Raw genomic sequence first — 21,947 nt, forward strand, 5'->3', positions numbered from 1 at the left:
GACAAGGAGTGCGTTACTCCTTGGGATACTCGGGGATGGGCGCATCGTTGTCCCCGCGTGGGTTTCGCGCATGCTCTGGTTGATAAACAGCGAGAACGGCGTTGCTGGCACACAAGCATCGGGCTTGAACGTTGGTAGGCGAAAATCCATATCGGCACATCCGTCGGCTGGATCCCGTCGACGGAGGAGCGGTTTGTTCCTCGCGATCCGTCGACGAGAGGAGTCATGCCTTCGGGAGATAAGTCCGCGCCGGGTGACGACGCTCCTGAATGTGCAGACTCCGACGGTTTTCCGCATCCCTTACTCCAGAAAGTCACAGTAGACACCATCACCGCCACCTTAGCCCCGTTCCCAACTACCAGGAGGACCTTTGACCCGGTGATCTCATGCCGCAGATGAACGAGACCAGGAGACCAAGGTGATCTGGGGAAGGTTAGGTACCGCCGGTGCACCGTTCGTCGACGCGTCGAGGGTCGAGAAGACTGAGGGATCACCGTGAGATAGATATAGAGAGAGAGAGGACGATGGAGGGTGTTTCGGTTAACGGCACCATGCCCGTAGAGGTCAACTACGTACTCAACGTTCTCAACTACATCAACGAGCTGAATGACTCGCTGATTACCGAGGAGGTGAAATGCTCGTTGGAGAAGTACCGACGTCAGGAACATACCCAGCACGAACCGGAGTGCGAAGTCGACTGGGATTCTCTTTTATGCTGGCCTCGCACACCCCCCGGAAGCCTAGCCACCTTACCATGCTTCGAGGAGCTCAATGGTATCCAGTACGACAAGACCCGTAAGTATGATATGAATTCTTTTAGCCCCCGATCTTTCCTCGATCTGGTATTAGCTGCAGTCCAATTGGGCGGACAGTGACGCGCGGTTGAGTGTCGTTTTACGAGTTATCGTGGCCTCCAGGCCTCGTTGTGGTGGCACGACGTCTTCCGATGCAAATTAATGTCATTTGTGTTGCGTCAAGGCTTTTACGATCTATGTCCATGTATCCGTGTGCATGGATACGTTGTACCATACTCAACCACTGGTTCTCTTTCCCATAGAGGTCAGTGAACAGGAGCCGGTAAATCTAGTTACGTCTTTTTCTTTTTTTAATTGATCATCGAGTTGAAACAATGATGGTGTACCAGTGGATATATGAGTTTTTTTACGTTTTGTTTTTTTTTTTTTTGTTTTCGTTTTTTTACGAACAGTTAGCGGGGTGATGAGGGTCGGTATGTTTTGTTTCGTTCTCGAGAGAGGCGAAGAATGCTGGAAAGGGGAGAATCGGATAGCGTATTCTGAATGCCGGAAATTCCATGGTCTGCGGAAATGTTTTTTCTGTCGAGACACCGGGAATTTTTGTTTTTTTTTCTTCGCTACCCTACGCGTTGGATTTACGTCCGGACATATTTCGGACGGTAGAACCAAAACAAAAGTTTGGATTTAATTTAGGGTGTCTAACTTTAGTCTTGCATATATATATATATAAATATCAAAGCACGCCAATAGTAACGACTAATTTTACTTCAGAATACAAAATTAAACCTAATTTTTTCAACGTACTTCAAACGCATCGCGGTAATGACTGCAATTTTTTTTTTTTTTACAAAATCTACCTTGGCGCTTATTCGCACGCGTATTAATATTGGAGTATTAATGTTGTTGCAATTTTGTTGTAAATCGATGCAATCGCACGGTGGCAGGGTAACTTTTTTTTTTTTTTTTCATTCACCCCGACTCACGGGTCACCGGATCGTTTTATTACATTATTTTTTTCGTTCTTGTTTGTCGAAGTGACATAAAAATGGGGCAAAATCTCTGCCACGCGATTTCACACTGACAATAACCGTCTGTAGTTTTTTCTTTCATATCTCACACCTTTTTTCTTTCTCTTAAATTTTTTCGTTTCCATTTTCTTATTCATCATTTTTCTCCATCTACCATTTAACCCCTGTATCGCAAATATAATACAAACGATAATAAAAGATTTAAAAAAAAAAAAAAAAAAAAAAAATAACCGTTATTTGTTTACGAGGTACAGCGTATAATACAATTTAGTTTCACTCCGCGGTATATAATTAATCCCGCCTTCTAATTATATCTATCGACGATGAATTTCGAGCGTATACGGTAGACTCGCGGGAAAACCTTGGTAGGTTAATTTCATTTTTATTACGGGATCAATAATACCCATACACGAACCTTGACGATACACGTTGAACATAATCTCGGAAATTTTTATCGAATTGGAAAAACAAAACAAAAAAGAGAAAAACGCGAGTCCGTCGTTTTGGAATTTGTTAATTTGGCCGGGTGCCGAATTCGAAGTAGTCAGTAAATGACCCCAAAGGGGTGAGAGTATCGCCATAGGTACGCGGTGGCGTAATTAACGGGCTGAACATACCGTATATTGCTCGCATTCGTTCCTGTGCATGTGTAAAAAGGATCCACCAGCAATACACGTGTAATAGACGGGGGTGGAACAGTTTATCCAACATCAAACGGCCTGAGCGGTGAACTTTCTCGACAAACTCTCGCGTCAGTCACACTGGCAAGTACACGCAGAGGGGCCGGAAGGGTGGACGAGAATATCCGCGAATCGTTCAGCCACTCATCATCGACCTACAAACGCTACCCACAAAGCTCGTCCTTCAGGGATACTTATTAAGTGCGTACAGCACAACGGGACAGAAAATTTCGACGATGATAATAGGTACGAGGTCAGGAGGTCGTCGTGCCTAGCGGTATCCATTATGTTTCGTACAAATTGAAACCGTCCGCTTTGACGACTATAGGAAGAGGGATTGTTAATTTTGGCGAAAAAGCATCTACAACGAAAAGGACGTCGTCGTATCTTTGCTCCGGCATCAAACGTCGGCGAAATTCAATTACGATATTTACCAGGATACGTTTGTATACGTGTACGTATAGATGTAGGGTCTTGGGTTCGATTCTCGTTTCCGTGACGTCGTTCGTACCGCTTTTCGACTTCCCTACCCCGCACTGCTCGACGTTCCGCTTTAATGGTATCCATGGTCTGGCGAAAACGCGTTGGTCTCCTTCGGGGATGAAAACTGTGTATACCTACCTACGTAATTGACGGACGTAACGCCTTGTCTCCGACGATACGGACTTAAATCTACATCGAATCTACCTCTACGAGATACCAGGGTCTGAGCTTCTGACAAACTTGTACCACAACCAGCTTAACGTAGTGCTTCGGTCTTCGTGAATCGAATGTTTCTCGAGTTGGCTCGAGGCGTTAACCAACCACGTCCTCAAAGTCTTGTTTTGTACATCAAACCTCTCGCCATGATACGCCGTTTGAGACCCGTGAAGGGTCGTCGATGTCGAGTATACCCATTTGGTGGAGTCGACCATCCTCCCTGTACTCTCCTCAATTTAAAACTCGAGAAGCAAAAGGGTTGGCATTTGTTATTTACCTTTGTCGACCGTACTTCGGAAGCGAAAAAGAGTTTTCACTTTCCTTTCATGTATCGCGTTACGTTCCACCAGCAACCGCAGACTGTCTGAACACGGTTCCTGACCGAAGGGGTAAAAATAGGAGGAAATAAAAATGAGAGTCCGTTCGTAAAATGGTCTGACCTGTTTGCCGGTATCGCGAGGTAATATCGGAGAGAGAATCTGTGTTTGATGTAATCAGGGATAAGTGCCCTTCCTAAACTCGGTCAACCCCCGGCCGCGAGGCCGTTAATTACAGGCGGAATTGATGCGCCGGGTAGCCTCTGTCCAACCATGGCGGTAGAAATGATAGCCCGTTCATTATTATCGAATAAAAAAAGCTCGACGGTCAACGCTTTGGCTCTATTGTCGCTATAAATAGCGTCCGCGGGGTGTTCGCGGTAGGAAAAGGCCTCTTTACCAAGGATCGAGGTAAATGAGGTCCATTTAACGTCTGCTAAGTAGGTACACAAGAGCGCCGAGCGAGCTTTGCTCCGTCTCCGTTTTTCCTCCTCTTCCTCTTCCTCTTCTTCTTTTATCTTCCTTTTTTTCCTCCGCGTTCTTCTTTTGTACACTAAAAATTAGGCGCAACCAGTTCACGGGGTTTAATGACAAAAGTGCTTTCCGTAAAGGAGCGTCAAGTTGATTGGAGGAGGCTGCTGGCCTCGTTGGAGGCGGTGGCTAACAGATAACTCTGTGGGCATCGTGCAAGGTAACCGAAGAGGGGAAAGAGGAGGAGGAGGAGGAGGAGGAGATGAGGAGATTGTGTGCTCGGAGCAAAGTAATTTATACTCGAAAGAAAGAGCCTTGGGTTGGGATCTTCTCGCTCTCTCTCTTATCTGGAGAAAGGAAATCGCACACGTAACCAGACAAGCCTCGGGGAAAGGCGGCGCGGTGGTTCTTCTGTTACAAATGGAAATACGGAGGGGAAAAAATTAAATGAATCAGAAAAAAAAAAAAAATAAGGAGGACGAGAAAGAACGGTTATATAACCAGCTCACACCAACCCCTGCAGCGAAGAATTCCAACGACGGTTTCGTTCCTCGCCCACCTTCGTCGTATCGGCTAGGATTAGGGATGAATCGATCGGACCGTTGGAATCGACAGTTATGAAAATGGAAAGAATCGTTCAACTCTTTTTCTTTTCTTTTTTTTTTCTTTTTTTTTGTCCTTCTTTGTCATATTCCATGCAAAATCCTGAATTTTTTTGCATTTTCAACTAATGAAAAAAAAACCTTAAACTTTGGAATGATTAGGATTTTTTGCGAATCCATAATTGTTTATAATTGTTATAAATAAACATATGCAAAAGAGAAAAAAAAAAAAAACGTATTTTCGTGAATGTAATTCGTTGGCGGTGAAATCTGATAATAAACGTATACTAAAAAAGCTTCGAATTCATTGGTTGACAAACAGAGATGAAAATTCAATGCATAGGGGTAGTTTTTACCCTCCTCGTGGGTGCATGCAGATAGTATGGGAGGTTGCACATATTCTCTGCCTAAGGTTATATTGTCTCAAAGTAAATGTTCGTACAAGTCTCATTCAAGAATACCGTCTGAAATAACGTTGACAATTCATTACGTTCTTACCCCATTTTAGGGATGGTTTTTAATTTGATTAAATTTGCATTCAGCGTAGAAAAATACACAGGGAACGTCGTATAATTGCACTCAATTCCGTGTCCAAAAAAAAAAAAAAAAAACGCGTGACTGAAAGAGTTAAAAAATCTCTCTACAAAATGTAACGGAAAAGATTCTGAGAGAAATTTGAACGCCACAAGCTAAGATATCGACAATTGGTGTATCGAGGTGTTATTATTAGGATGTTCGAAACGATTGAACACTGAACTCTGGTGATTTTTACACGATTTCGATGTGCTCGGACTTGTTTTCCACTTTTCGTAAGATAATCTTTGATTCAGCCCGTTTATCCTTGAGATATTGCGAGTCAAGTCGACCTCCTGCAATTAATGGAACTGTTTTTGTTTATACAGAAACGAACCTCTGATGTACCAGGCAGTTATATCGCTCTTGGCAGCTTAGATTGCACTAGCGAATTAACTAGTGCCGCACAGTTATGCAAACTCGAGAATGCTTGAAACTCTAAACCGAGGTACGGGTTAAACATTACCTCCGGTATAAACAGCTTCCTTGCACAGCCAGCTAGTTCGATAATGTTTTTCCCTCGTTACTCATGCTCGTTGCAGCGTTATATACCCGTTGCATCCCTTTTACCCCGCTGGCAAAGTACACGAGCAGAATAAACGATTTAAGAGAATGTATGCACATAGGTATAGTATACGTGAAAATGCGCGGGAGGGGGGGGGGGGGGGGAGGAAGAAGATCAATTTCAAACTTGGCATAAGTTTGCCGCGTATGTTTTATTTCTATATATATATAGTTTTTCTTTACAACCGTCCGTGCGATATTGTGAGTGAAATATAGACGCTTAACTTTCTCGCAAAGATGCGAAATTTATTCCTTCATAGGTACGTAAGAGATATATGCTTCTGAAAGTCGTTTAGATTTATTTTGTTTTATTTTTTTTCTACTTTTTTTTGTTTCGAAAACGCTACGGAAAATTTGGATGGTCAAGCTACTGCGACTCGACTCTCATGCGTACATAATACACAAGTATAGTAGGAAAGACATACGATGCGTCGTAAGTTCCGATCAATCAAGCTTGATCGAACACTTCTCATATAATATACCTACCATACCACTAGTAAAAGATTGAGTTTCAGTGACGAATTTCCGATAAGCAAATACGAATTGCACGGTAAACCATTCGACGGTACCAACGGTGGTAACGTTACGGCTAACACGTCACATCGATCCATTCTCTGATCATATTGGAAGCCTTTACGATCGAGCCTTTGATGATATCGAAACATCAGGTATACCTACAAATTAAATTCTATCGTCTCGTGACTCTGTTAATCAATTAATAATGATTTCCCAGGGTGAATATGATATGATAGAGAAGCTTAGTCCAGCTGAAAGATGCGAGCTTTGCTCACTATTTGCAAAGTCCTCGTACCTCGAGGTCTTTTGTAATTTCCGGCGGGTGGATGTTACAGGTACACCATACAAAGGTTCGAGTATATAATATATGAACAAGTAGGTACTTACGGAACAGAAGAGAGCGGGAGCATGGTAATGGGAAAAATATGGAGTCGGTATCATAACGACTGCAGAGGCCGAGATGAATTGTTTATCAGCAAAGCTTACCCAAGTTCATTAAGAATTGATAACCCTGTAGTAGAACGTTACACTAATTTTCATCCATCACCGCTGCTGGGATCCCTTGGTGCTCGCTGAATTTCGCTCGAACAAATCTGCGCGATTTCTGCAAGCTCATCCGTACAGTTCCCTGCACACCGAAATACCCCGATAAATGTATTCAGTCCGGTGGTAAACTTCGGAGATAATTTTGATCCTCGGTTGGGTTTCGTTGTGTTTTTGCCATCTGCACTCACACAAGTTTTTGAAACTCGGTGTTTCAAATCCTCTTCGCGACTTATAGACCATGTCAAAATAGGTATGAATTAAAAATGATCGGGATACGGCTGCATTTTTGTGTACAGGGGTTTTCGACCCGCAGGAATTCAAATCTGAAGTCAATTTAGTAAACAGTAAAATTTGACGTTTTTTGCGATTTTATCAAAAGCTGCTATCGATAGATAAAAAATAACTCGACCATCGTGTAGGGCGAAAAATTCTACACCGACTTATGTCCTCATGCGTAGGAAATGGAGTCGGGTTAAGAAATTGAGAAAAATCAAATTATTTCACGAAAATTCCCCAGATGCCGTCGATAAATAGAATTTCTTTTTTCTCAACAAAAAATGCTATCTATGTATGAAAAATGACTTGACTATCACGTACAGCGGAAAATTCCACAACGAATCATGTCCTCATATGTTGGAAACGGATTCGGGTTAACAAATTGCGAAAAGCCGAATTATTTCACAAAAATTCCCCAGGTGCCGTCGATAAGTAAAATTTCTTTCTTATCAATTTGTTAATCCGACTCCGTTTCCGACAAATGAGGACATATTTCGATGTAGAATTTCCCGCCCTACACAATGGTAAGGTCATTTTACATCTATCGATAGCAGTTTTTGAGAAAAGCGCAAAGAACGCAAAATTTTGCTGTCTTCTCGAAACGCCGACTGTGCAGCTCAAAAATGATTTCAGATTTTAGTTCCCAAGGAACGGAAATCACTGCACACAAACATGCAGCCATGTCCCGAATAGTTTTAATTCAGACCTATTTTGAGTGGAATATTACAGGCACGACGGGTAAGGGGCTCAAACCGCGGCCCAAAGGAACCGAAATTTCCTCGAGTTCATTACTCGCGGTTACTTCAACCCTCCGGCACGTAATGCATGTCTACGTTATGATTCAATAATGCTTATATTATACCGAGTTAGGGAGGTCTGGGATGTGTACAGTCGGGGCTAAAATCTGTCGATACGAAAGCATCGCTGAAAAAGTGCTACCGAAGCCGGCTGCAATCCAATAAAAATAAGCCGTAAACACAGCATTTTTCGGGTCAAATTTTCATCCCCTTACAAAGTAATTCAATTACTGGAGGATATATTATTGACTGCGTCAAGTGTGCGGATCAAAATTTTGCGTCGTTATTGAAGCTCGTTTTTATTCACATATAGTCGTTTCTGATTAGTCGTTCGGTCGATATGATTTTATTCAACCGTCTTCGAGATCACATAGGTGTATGAAAATCGCTGTAACAATAGTTATAGCAATAATCGTATTATGTCATTGCAAAATATACTCTGGACCACGTCCGCTTTAAACTCGGAAAAATATATTTCTTGATCGGAAAGAAAAGTATAGGTTATCGATAAAGAATTTAGAAAAATATGCAAACTTCGATTGAATTAACAGAAATCCCTCATTTTGATCATAAATCAATAATTCCCTAGAAATCGTCCGGGATAAGTTAAGGTTTTTTTCTTGAGCATATTTTTTACTTGGTGAAAATGACCTGCTATGCATAATCATCCTCATTTACAAATGACATAACTCATGATCCAACAGGAAATATACCATCCAAAAATTTGACTGAATTTTTTCGAGAGATCGTTAAACTGTATCATAAAATTAATTATTTTTCCTCAACATTTTTTAAAATTGTTTTTTCTGTTACGGAGACTTTATTACTTAGATATAAATAAACGAGCTTCAGTGACACACTTTTAAACTTTTATTTTATCACGTATTCATTTCAGCATTTTTCTGACCTGATTGTACGTCTCGTGTATCCTTAACGTGCTCCAAGTATTCCTTGAGTTTCCCCAAACGTTCCGGGCACCGGTATCTTTAGTACTCGACTAAGGACTCGAGCCGAAAAAGAATTCGCAAACTCGTTGTATACTCGTAAATTTTTGCTGATACGTTTCACGATTCTTTTCTTCTTTTCTTCTTGCCTTTTTTCTTTTCCTTTGAGTGCGATCGCTCTGTGTGTTCCTTTCATACATGTTTACAGCTCCCTACTGGTGAAAAATTTTCCCTCACAATCGCACTGTGAAAATTCGGAAATAATAGAATTTTTCTTTCTCATAAGCGTATAAAATTGTAAAGAGATATTCAACGGCGAAATTAATTTAAAGGAAATTTTTTAGTGGAATGAAAATAATTGTTTTTAAATGCAAATGCGGTGCTCGAAGTTTCTTTATTCAATTTACGTTGAATAATACAAAAAGTAGAAGAAAAAACACCACCAAAAAAAAAAAAACAAAAAAAAAAAAAAAACAAACACTCACCGTTCGTACTAAAATTATGTTTCGGAATTTAGGCTTTCAGGGTATATTCAATTTTCGAATTTAACCTCAGGCATAGGTGCCTAAAAAAAAAAATCCTGTCTTTTGTTAAAATTTCTGTATTTCATCGTGTTCGGATTTTCGAACGACTTTAAAACCTCCCTAAAATTTATCGAAGCTTTCGGAGAATTTTGTTCAATCAACTTCGGATCTCGTACGAAATTTTTTTAACTTAAATTTTACCAAACAAAAAAAAAAAAAAATGAAATGGCTACCTCAGCTGGGAATACATTCGACGTTGAAAGCGTACTCCGGTTACGGTTTCGTTTAATCAAATCTTCTCGTTCATATGTACACAAAATGTTATTATAATTTGTTATTTGGCCAAGGCAAACTATACTCTTTGCGAGGGATTGACTTCAATCCGGGTCCGTATTAAAGTGGCTCGGCGGGTATCCGCGTGGTTTTGCTCGTTAATTACCTGAACAAATGCTACACTTAGCTCTGTTTAATGTGTATTCGCGTGATGCATACGGCTGCACGCCACGTAAAAGCGAATGTTTTCTACTCACGCAAAAGGTAAACGATGTCGAAGGGATGATACTCCAGGTGAAAAAGTTCTCCTCCCCAAGTTTCCGTTTTTTGTATATGGAAAAGTTTCTCCAGGCTCTGAGAGAAAAAAGATTTCCTTTTTTTTCTTTTTTAAAGTAACGTTTAACCCGGTTGAAAAATAAAATAATGCTCCTAGAAGGGTGAAAAAGAGAACCGTTCGAGTTTGAATTTTTCTTTGCAAACATATTTTGAAAATCTTCGAACGCATAGAGTTTGGAAACTTTAATCTTTAAAGATTCGAACAGTTTTAGACAGCCAACGATATTTTTGACCGAGTAAACAAAATATGGAATTCAACCAACTCCGTCAGAGTTTCATTTTTGAGAAAATTTGCCAAAGTCTCCGTCAGTAAAATTGGACAATTCTGAATTATCGTGCAGATTTATAGAGAAATGTTATGGAAAAAAATGTAGCAACCCGCACGGAGTAATAAGATTATAATTAACATTATGCATACGGTAATAATCAGAGAGATTCAACACTCACAGAAATAATATTATCTCTACTAGGAGATAATCTGTGGGTAATGGCCCGTGTGCTCAAACGCAGACATGTGTAAACGACGAGACGGGAGTAAGTGTTACCATAGCCGCTGCGGCTTAATTTAATCGAAGCTTTATGCGAAAGGATTTAGCGGGTACAAGAGTTTGGAAAATGGTAGGTAATAAAAAGTTAAGACTTTTAATTGCAGATAACTGCCTCGCGGTACGTTCATCGTTCGCCGACCGAAACTTTGTAATTCGCTCAGCTTTCATTCGTTAATTAATACTTTCAAGGGATCAGCTTACACAGCCCTCCGCGTTTCACGGTTATATCTATTTGGGTTGATCACCGGAAAAATACAGCCCGGCTCTATCATTTTCCCGATCCATTATACCTCGACGGATTCAATTTGCAACGCTGAATTATACAGATATTCGAAAAGTCGTTCGTACAATTGTAAGTTGAAGCTGCTGTCCCTAACCGTAGGCAACACACGTGCGAAATTAGTTTCTGGTTAAATTTTTAGCGTGTTTAGGCTTTTGTCGTCGTTAAATCACGTCCAAACGATTCTTGCCGTGATGTTCCTTCCCGCTATGCATAACTCGAATATTTTTATGTATCGAAAACGAACCTAGCGCCAAAATAAAACCCCAAGCGGGCCGACGCCGGCGGCCATTTTCATTCCCGCCGTCGTCCGAATAATTCAAACTCAAGGTCAAAGTTATATCTACGTAAGGTGAAATATTTGAAAAGTTTATCTGTTCATACCTATCTCTCGTCCTCTGCAGTATGATAAAAAGAAAAGAAAAAAAAAAAAATCCCGTAGGGAAAAACAGTTCCATTAATCCGCATAACGCGGGGAGACTAAAACGATTTATGCCGACGCACTTTTTACCATCCTTTTACATACATCCGCGGATAATGCCGCTCGCTTAGTCGGCGCTTGCATCACTGTGAAATCCCTCGCGATTTCTGCGCGTTGAAAAAAAAAAAAAAGAGTCGTGTCATCCGTTTACTTCTGCTGCCTTTTACACGGGTGTTTGCGTTACATCAGCACAGCCTTCTTTTTTCACATAGTATCATCGTCCGAGCTCGCGTGTAATTCGATCAATTAATCCGCGCATATTTGCCTTCGTTAATTATTCATACCCCTGGTAGGTTCTAGCGATACTTCCGGTTGATGATCGTCGCGTCAAACGTAATTTCACGCCCTGCTCTGAACCCGTTGTACAGATTGTCGTTTTAATTCCATTTTCCCAATACGCAAAAAAAAAAAAAAAGGAAAAAAAAATCAAATCAACTTTGTTGTATTGCAAACATTTACGCCGCATAATTTGCACACTCGTGACGACACGAGCGATAATAATTCCTCTGATTTCCCGTCAAATTGTCATATCTATACACCTAATCTTGAAACGTTATCTACCGTAAGATATTTGCAGATGGCTTAATAATATATTGGCGCGGGTTATACGAGTGTATAAAATTAACCGCCTCTGTGTTACACAGGGCTGTTTTACGGAGATAATTTATTATTTGATTCGAGTCGACACATCAAGTGCCGGAGAAGCTGTTACACTGCCTTATACTTACTTTAGCTGAGTATATTGCCTTCATTATACGAGCTCTTACGCGAGCCCCGCGCGGATTTGCTTTTTGCCAAGTAAAGGTGTTTAAATTTGTCCGAGGGTATTAATTTTTTTCTTTTTCCTTCGTATACAAGGCACCGCGTGTAAAGGTTATCAGGACTAAAAATATCACAGGGTTATTACGATTTTATTTATTTCTCTACTCCTTCCCTTTGCGTCAGTTTAAAATTGTACCAACAATTGGAGAAAAAAATTTATCTTTATCTCGATAAGATAGCTCTGCTGCAAATATACTCGTATATATATATGTATACATATGTATATATATATATATATATGTATAATATTTCTCTTGGAAAAATTATTCCTCTTCAGGCCGGTAAGGGTCTTTGATTTGATGGAAATTGAGAGAGGAGGAACATGAATAAGAGAAGAGGAAAAAAATGAGACGTATAGAGACGGAGGAGATATACTCGTTGGAAATACATTCGATCTTCAAAGGCTCGGGATGCTCGGCTCGGGTTGTATTCAAATTTTATACGACGTCTCATTTTCTTGTATTTTTTTACCCGCCCTCTCACTCGCGAACTTCCTCACGCTTGATGACGTCTCGTTGAGTGGCATTTCATCTGATGCCTCTGACGTCGTGTCACAAATATACCACGCAATTTTTTTATTTTTTCACACCGTATACGTATGTACGTTAACAACATTCGACGTTGTAGAATATCGATGCGGAGCTTCAGAGATTACGGGAGTTATTTATTTTTTTTCTCGTGCGCACGTTTCGAAAGTGTGATTAGTTGTTTTTTTACTTTTTTCGCAAACGGCTGAACGAAACTCGTATAAAACCTGCCTCATCTTTCGGTACATGTCCAAAATTGTATATGCAAAACTCGTTACTCGCAAGTAATTTACGTATTTAATATTGAAACGTGTAGACAATTGCGAGGAAATGGAAAGTTTCAGAATATGAAAAAGAAATGGATTTTTACGAAAATATCTTTTCGTAAATTTTAATCATTTTTGAGAAAAATTAATCAACTATTTGGATGTTATATGTTTAATGGAAGAAAAAATCCGCACCTTTACGACGAGTAGAAGTATTATAACAAGGATCTGGGATGTATGGCTTAGTTTTGCAATTCTCTAGATCCAACGAGATAAAATTCCTTGGTTTATTTGCAGGAATAAAATAAATACGGACACACGGTGTGATAACTACTGGCACAGTTTTTGCACGAGCTATTGCTAAATATCGCTGAGTACAATGTGAGAAAATATTTACCGACAACGGGATTTTTGCGTCTCTGAAGCAGCACCAGGGAATATAATCTGCGCAAGACAGATTGTAATTCTCTCTCACCATCTAAGGCTTTTATACGTTCTTCCTTCGACGAAATCGAGGTCACGTTTGTTTTCTCACCCTGGGACCCTATTAGGCCTGTAACCCGACCGAACGACACGGTATTATTCCTATAAGTATATCGTATACCTATATTCGAGCTAGTCTATTATACGGCACCTTCACCTGCTTTGGGGGTAGAAATGAAAAAGAACCACCCAAGCAAACAAGAAAAAGAGAAGAAGATTACGAGACGAAACAAAACAAAAAACCGATAACAGATGTGACAAGAGATAATGAACCAACCGCACGTTTCTCATCGACCCGCTGAAACAAAACCGGTTCTTCTCGCGAAAATAATGCGATGTTTCAATGATAAACATCTCAACAAATTAAAGGGTAACACAAATTTACCAAAAGAATTGTTTCCCGATGTTTTTATGCATGTATGTATGTACGTACCTACAAATTTACTTAAATCACGAGGTTGAAGAGACAGGGAATTTCATCTATTTTCTGAATCGAAATTGCTTTTTTTAATTTACATTTTACTCGTTTCACTGATTAAACAAAAGCTAAGATAATATCGTTGCTCGTTTTAAATCGCTTCGAAATCATTGAGAATTCAGTATATTTGTTCGGATTTACTCTGCGATGACTCGCTTCATTCGAAAGATTATTTTCTAGAAACTCATTGAATTTGAAGGGGGTTTAATTTATCTTCTGTTTTTAGTCTAGTTTTGCTAGATTTTTAGCAATTTTGAACCATTACACATCTAAACTTTCGTTCGTAATTCCAGTATTTTCTATTTTCGTATTTTTCAAGAGATCTTGGTAGCTTTCGAATATAATAATTTGATAGTTACTCAACGTACGATTATTTTGCAATGAAAACCATAAATATTATCCATTTTCGTTCAATCAATATCCATAATCGAATTTCCCTCTTTTCACTCTACGAAGTGAAATTTTTACTTTATTCTACGATGCTTCTTTGTAAAATCGAGTTATTGTCTCTTCTCTGTACTTTTAATTGGCTTTGCTTTAAATTATGTTACTACAAGGATCAAAATTCGCTTGAAAATGATAAAAATATGAATCATACCTAGATTCTTACATTTATTCCATTACCCGTGGTCACAAAGCACGTGAGGACACAATGCCGAGTGAGAAAATATTTGCTCAAAAGATGTAAGGGTTCAGTGAGCACTTTTTCTTTCTTTTTTTTTTTCTATTTTTAGCAAATGCTGAATCAAGTATAAGAACTGGAAAACCGATAAAGGTAAGGGAATTTCGCGAGGGAAGAAAAGTAGCAGAAATCCTGCCGGATAAGGCAATTCGTACACGTGCCCACCCACCGAATATACATGCGGCAGTTATTGGATTGCTGTGAATTTATTGCGCGTCCCGTCGTGATAAATTGGTACTTTTTTTTATACAGCGAAAATGTCAAAGACTCGGAAAATCTACGCAATACTGGCAATTTTCCAGCAGGTTAAGTCTTGAAAGAGAGGGAGTTGATGGCTTAAGCTTTTCGTCGACGTTTAAGGATCCATCCTGGGTCCGGGGGTTGGGAAAGGTGTAACAAAAAGAGGTTCGGGAAAAGCTTTTAAAGCTCCAACTAAAGTCAATGAAGATAAATTTGATTGAAACGGTAGGCCGTGTATCATAATGAAACGGAGAGTTTCCAAAATTCAACGAAGTGTAATTAAAATTAAGCCAAATTACATATATTAAAAAAATTTCTCTCAAACTTGGAAACACGTTTTATTACTCGTACAATAATTTTCTAGCATTTTCCGTCATGTGTGTCCGTGTTTTTGTTACTACGCGGGAAATGTTGTCTACTTAATGCCGGGACGACGGTTTCATCGATTTCGATAACAGTTGGGTGAAAAATCGAGCATTCGGAGGAGATTAGCCATAAATTTTTCAAGTTTTTATCGCTTCTGGTTACCGAATGGCAGGTTTTCCAACTTTTATTGACACCTATTTCGTGTCTGTTAAATTACAGCGGAATGCCTTGATCGATTTCAACGAAATTCCAGTGATACATCAAGTATTCGGTAGATACGTGTCACCAAACTTTTGATACTTCTATCGCCTCTGGTTACGTATTTCCCAAATTCCGAACGAACGGTAAAATCGATTCGAATATTTGTGAAAAAAAACCATCTATTCGACGGATTGTGCTACGGCAAAATTTTTTTGAGTATCTCTCAACTTGCGGTTTCAAAATAGTGCCAGTTTAGAATCCAAAAAATTCATCACTCTCAGAATTTTCGACGGAAGTTTCCAGAACCTTGTTCTATGACATTCCGCTTTCAGTTTATTGTAATTGGCGCTACTTATTCAGATACAATTCATTCTGTAAAATGTTTGTGTTGAAATTTCAGAAAACGCAAGCCGATGGTGTAGGTCGAACGGAACGTGGGACAAATATTCGAATTACACGGCGTGTGAAAACACGATTTTGACACCGCCTGGAACACCTGGTATCGAAATGATGACGATGATATACTTTATCGGATATTCCTTTTCCCTCTTCACCCTCATCGTCGCGGTGTCTATATTTTTGTACTACAAGTGAGTATTATAATATACCTACGTGTACAATCGCACGCAGCTTACGTATGATGAATAATCCAGCCACTTGTTCTCGTCATTGATCCGCAGACCGCATGCGAAGAAATTGCCGCTGAACTGTTGTCATAGAGGTTGTTTCCGAGTAAACGTCACAGCATGGCGGGTTGCCTACCACCCAGGGGAACAAATATTGGTAATACAGATCTACCGAGTTATCGGTAGGTAGCACTTTCAAAGTTCTCGCGAGTGAGTTGGAACTGCCTGTGTTGCCAAGTTGCGTCGATTTAGCCAAGCAGTTGTTCCATTGTTTACAACTCACGCCGAAGCGTTCACTGATCGCATTCCGGAGTCACGTTAAAGCCATTATACGACTTGACTTGACTGAAGCGAATATGACTCGGCGGATCTGTTTTACCGATATTTGTTCCCCTCGGTGGTAGGCAACCCAATATACTGCGGCGTTTGCATGGAAACACCCTGTATTTTGTCAAGGTTTTGCATAATGGAACTACTGCAATTTATTACAGTACGCGGGATTAAAGTAACTCAGACTTATCGCGTAATTGCGTAGACACTGAATTCAGCGCCAATTGTGAGACAGGTTCTGAAATAATAGGAACGGAAACCCGCACCTCTCTCCCTGTCATTCCCAGCCCTACCGTTACTTGCGCAGCTGGAGGCTTCATATCGCGCGACTTGGTCCATTGTGGTCCGTACCTGATAGCGTCCTCGATCGGATGAATCGTGAGACCATGCTCGGGATTTTGTCAAGATCTAGAAATATAATTAGAACCTCTGAATTTATGACAAGACATGTCAGAAAAGTTGATGCGGATTTTTTATACGAATAGACAGCTAAAACAGATGGTCAATTCTTGTCTATTCGTATCTCGAAAACCAATTGTCTGATTTATGCTGTATAAACGTCCGAAGATTCTCTCTCGAAATTTAAAGTATTGCGATTCAGACGTTTTTGATATATCGTAAATACCGCAAAACACGCGTCACCCAGCGAAATCGTTGATGTTATCGTCAAATACAGTGCTTTCCATTGATTGATTCGAATAAAATGGAATATGTAAATGAAGCTCGATTTGCATACTTTTGAATAAAACAAACCCCAATCGAGTTGAATAATTGGTTGTCGACTTTTAAATTCGCGACATTCAACTAGTTTTTTCACCGTCTACTCGTATATAATCAGATTGAAATTTGTAACGTTATTGAAATTTAATAAACCTCCGTACAGCAGAAACAAACTCAGATTTGATAAATTCAACTCCGCCAGTTATTCCTAATCTGGAAACTGACGATTTTTATTTCAAAGTTATATTATCAACTTTAGTCCCATTGTGTTTGCGTTCTTAAGTATTTTTATTGATAAAACGTTCCGAATTGGTGAGAGCTTCTGAAAACTGGGGAAATTTTTTCTCACCTCAGGTCTCTCGACAGACATTGAATAAACAAACAATCGCGAAGTTCTCCTAATTGGCTTGAAACTCGAGCATTCGTACAAACTTTTGTTATCCTATTATATATACGGTGATTGTATTGTCGTATTCGAAATGTGCGAACTTGACCTATACCTTACATACACATTTTGTGGGTGTATCTATGCCGGCCTGCACCACAGCCGATCAATCAATTTACCCAAGTTTCAGAGGCATCGATAAACAATGTTACGAGATAACTTTGATGTGATTATAATTTAGTTAGCTCGAGTGTTCGGTAACGTGTAGAAAATATGTATAATATAAATAGTCGAACAGAGTTTGAATTGTTTCAAGAATTCGAGTAATAGGTCGCATGTTTTACATTTATTTCAATCTATTTCTCGGTACATATTTCATTTAATACCTTTTTTTGTCTGGTTTCGTCATCAGTGCATTCAACTCGATATTAAAGTTGTGTAAGCAATTCTAGTCACCTTAATTGTAACGAATAAAAGAAAATTAAGAAAACTGTATTCAGATATTGATTGTTGTTCTAATTAAAATTTATATTTTATTAAGGGAACTGAGGTGCCTGAGAAACAACATTCACACAAATTTAATGTTCTCCTACATACTGGCTGATCTGATGTGGATTCTAACAGCTGTTATGCAGGTAAAGTTCTAATTAACTACGCAGACGGTTTGCTTGCACGTAATCGGTAGTAATCACGCAACTCAAGCCACTGATTGGAGTTCGATTCTACAGAAATCATTTTTACAGAGAAAATATTCTACACATTATGTTCTACAGACTCCTTTCTACAGAAATATTTTGCTACAGAAAGAAAGTCGAGATTCGCATAAAAAATAAACCTCCATGAATTATTCTACTGGAGATTTGTTCAACAGAAAATTGTCCTACGCAATATTTTTCTACAGATTGTGTTTGACACAATGCAAATTTGGAGTAATCGTCGAATCGTCTCAAAATCACACATTCATTCGTCAGTTTCGTACATTTTGATTAAATTTAATTTAATTTAATCCAATTTAATTTAACTCATTTGTGTTGAATTTGTTTTGTGTCGTGCGGGTACTGTGTTGCGTGTGTAAAACTATAAAACTGTTCTGTAGAAAAATCTTCTGTATAAAAAAATTCTGTGGAATAATTCGTGCGGGCTTATTTTTCATGTGAATCTCGAATCCCTTTCTATAGCAAAATGTTTCTGTAGAAACCATTCTGTAGAACATTATTCGTTGTCGAACTGATTTCTGTAGAATTGATCCTCCTCCAAGCCGCTCAGCGCATCAATTTACGCCTTATAATAGACATGCCTGCAACGTAAAAAAACACCGGTGTATCGCGTGTTGTCTATTTAAGACGGTAAGGGCGTTTTTCTAAATATTTTCGAAATTGTCACGGCTTATTGTATTTGTAAGCCAAAATGCAGCATTGAACTGATTTTTTGTTTGCAATGCCAAGCAGCCCATTAACTTGAATAATTCTTCTAATTTATGGCTTTTTGATACCGGTCCGCGGTTTCTTTGCGTGTTTAACGAAGAAAAAGAAAACTGAAACTTGTGTACATTACTAATCGCTCAATTATATATTCATTACAGATATCAACACATACGGATCTTCCAACGTGTATAACAATTTTGTCCATCCTACAGTACTTCTATCTGACAAACTTTTTCTGGATGTTTGTCGAAGGTAAACAATATACGGGACATTTATTGGTATAATTGTATCGTGAAAACGGATTGAAATCGATTCACAAGGTTTCGTTGTTTCAGGACTGTATTTGTACCTGTTAGTCGTGAAAACCTTTACCGGAGACAACATAAAACTGAGACTATGTTTGATCATTGGCTGGGGTACGTACGAATTGCTATTTTCCATCAAATGAAACTGAATCGCGATTCAATTTCAGACTCCAGGGATTCCGTATTGACGTCAGAAAGTCGTTATCAAACAAGACCAATTCCCTTCTTCTTCCAAATCCTTAGTTCGTTCCAATTCTTTTCAATCCCAATTCTTTGAAATATCGAACAGGTCAATTCGTTTCAATTCACTGAATCGAAATATTGCTATATACGTGGAAATATTGTTGCAACGAATTGTGCGCAGCGCTCTTCATTCTGTTCATATAATACAGTAATTCGCGTTTTGAAATTTCTAGGAACGCCATTAATCGTTACCGGCGTGTGGGGAATGGCCAAATCACTCGGAGATAATGTTATCTCAGAAATTCAACAGGTAATTGTATTATTTTGAACGGACCTTTGATTGACTGATAAATTGAAATTCTAGGATTCGCGCTGATCGTGTGGAATCATTCTCTGCAGACGACATTCATTTAATAGATGAAATAATTTTCCACATAAATGTCTGTCCTGTGCCAATTCTCGTTTCCCTGAAAATATGGTAAACGTTAAATGACTTTGAACCATCTGATTCTTGTTCTACAGAAATCTATGTTTTTGATGCGAACTAAGAACTAGTTTCAAACGAATGAGAGAAATTTTCTATACATTGATTGCTGTAGGATTAATAATTAATTAAAATAATTCTGCATAGCTATACATTGTGAAGTTCGATTTTATTTTAGGAAATCACACTTTCGAAACACTGTCCATGGATGGCACCACATCCTTACGATTGGTTTTACATAGCACCAACAATCGTCGTTCTTTGTATGAACGTCATATTCCTCTTTATGATCATGTGGGTGAGTGTTAAAACAAAAAATAGATTCACACATCGACTTCTATTTCATAAACAGTGTTGTGTGAAAACATAACAATGAATGAAATTTTCATAGATTACAAAGTTATGAAGTACGGGAATAAGAATTATATTCTTTTATAAGCAGGAGTCATTGTACATTGTATAGACCTATATAATACAGTTTCGCACATAACTATTACTTATTTCAGGTGTTAATAACTAAACTTCGTTCGGCAAACAATGTAGAGACACAGCAATACAGAAAAGCTACAAAGGCACTTCTCGTACTCATTCCACTCCTTGGCGTTACTTATATACTGGTACTTGCTGGACCGACGCAAGGAGATATAGCTCATGTATTTGGAAACCTGCGTGCGATACTGCTCTCCTTTCAGGTAATCCGTCATTAATGTTCCAGCAATTACTACATCATACCAATTATTAGTACCAAAGATGACATTCTGATGAAAACGATCCATTTGTCGGTTAATTTTTTTTTTTTTCAGGGCCTTTCGGTAGCGCTATTTTACTGCTTTCTTAATACTGAGGTACAAAATACCGTGCGACATCATTTCTCAAGATGGAGTACGGCAAGGAATCTTGGAGCAGATCGGCGGTATCATAGCTGTAACAATTGGTCACCTCGTTCAAGAACGGAGAGCATAAGGTAAACAATTGCAGGCCCCTATCGATCACAAACAACAGAATGAAAATTAAATTCATACAGGCACATACCCTGGATGATTAATAATGAAGTTTTAGTAGTTACATAGTTATGGTTCTTCGATATCATAGAACACTTTTGCTTGGTACACGTTTCCTACAACGTTATTTGTTTAGACTTTATTGTCAACCCTCGAATCCTTATCGGAAAAGGGAATCTACAGTGAGTGAAACAACAACAACTACAGTTATCGGGGCCAATTCAGCAACAGCGTTTATTGAACGTGAAAAGAAGGCTATATCCGAAGATCTTAACGAATAAAAATAGTATATATATATATATATATATATACATACATACATACACACATACGTATTATTATTATTATACCTTACGCTTAAAATCACTGATGTATATCTTAAAATACATTTTAGGTGTACCGTTCTTCGTACAAAAGAAAGAGGACTATATATTCTATATATATATATATATATGTATGCATGTTGGTATACATATGTAATATTATTACTAGCATCGTGTACGTATATATTATGATGTATATTTATACATAAACCAGGGTATAAAAATTGTCATTTGCGTGTGGCTATAGATTTGATTCAATATGTGTAATGTTTATTTTTATAATCATCAGATGTCTTAAATTTTGCTACTGACTATTTACCACAACGCAATCTCATAACCATGTACAGTACATACGTAGTCATATCAATTACATCTATGCAGGAGGAATCGTTTGATGTTAAATGTAGATTTTTTCTTCGTGAATGTATAATGTTAAATTAGAATGTGTCAATTTATTCTTTTAATGCTGTATTTATATTCATTAGGTCATAATTCAGAAGAAAAACCGTGTTAACGTGTCGTTACATAGTTATTATAATGTTTATTCGTAGTATTCATTAACTGAGACTCATTTCACCAGAGCGACAATGTAATCGTTACTTCAGAGTTCCTAAAATCGGGAAATCTATGCATTGCTACAAAAAAAAAAAAAAAAAAAACCAATATGTGTTATTCAATAGTAATGAAGTGCAATGTAAAACTGAAATACGTCAGCGTTGTAGCAGGCAGATGAAGGGAGTAAATTATTACGGCAATATCGATCTGTAATGAAGAAATAAATACCAAGATCCAAGTTACTATTGTTATATTTAGACAACTTTCAATCGAGACAACTAGCCATAAGTTTTAATTGTTATATAATTTAGATGGTTAATATTATGTATAAGAAAA

At 38.6% G+C, this 21,947-nt stretch overlaps 1 protein-coding gene across 3 annotated transcripts in view; it reads left to right on the plus strand.

Annotated features, from left to right (window-relative positions):
• LOC107223630 (diuretic hormone receptor) overlaps window positions 1-21,736 on the plus strand; it is a 29,240-nt gene extending 7,504 nt beyond the window's left edge. For 2 of the 3 annotated variants that reach the window (XM_046736281.1, XM_046736279.1), the window contains exons 2-11: window positions 396-795; window positions 15,676-15,865; window positions 17,878-17,971; window positions 18,919-19,012; window positions 19,096-19,176; window positions 19,482-19,558; window positions 19,911-20,030; window positions 20,239-20,424; window positions 20,536-20,696; window positions 20,870-21,736. In XM_046736281.1, the coding sequence (XP_046592237.1) occupies window positions 525-795; window positions 15,676-15,865; window positions 17,878-17,971; window positions 18,919-19,012; window positions 19,096-19,176; window positions 19,482-19,558; window positions 19,911-20,030; window positions 20,239-20,424; window positions 20,536-20,696; window positions 20,870-21,014 (1,419 nt within the window). In that variant the 5' untranslated portion in view covers window positions 396-524 and the 3' untranslated portion in view covers window positions 21,015-21,736. Of the gene's footprint in view, window positions 1-122; window positions 796-15,675; window positions 15,866-17,877; window positions 17,972-18,918; window positions 19,013-19,095; window positions 19,177-19,481; window positions 19,559-19,910; window positions 20,031-20,238; window positions 20,425-20,535; window positions 20,697-20,869 lie in introns of those variants that run through there. The other variant, XM_015663373.2, reaches the window with a different exon arrangement.
• The last annotated feature ends 211 nt before the right edge of the window (window positions 21,737-21,947 follow it).

This window comes from Neodiprion lecontei, chromosome 4 (genome assembly GCF_021901455.1).
Source record: "Neodiprion lecontei isolate iyNeoLeco1 chromosome 4, iyNeoLeco1.1, whole genome shotgun sequence".
Lineage (NCBI taxonomy): Eukaryota > Metazoa > Arthropoda > Insecta > Hymenoptera > Diprionidae > Neodiprion > Neodiprion lecontei.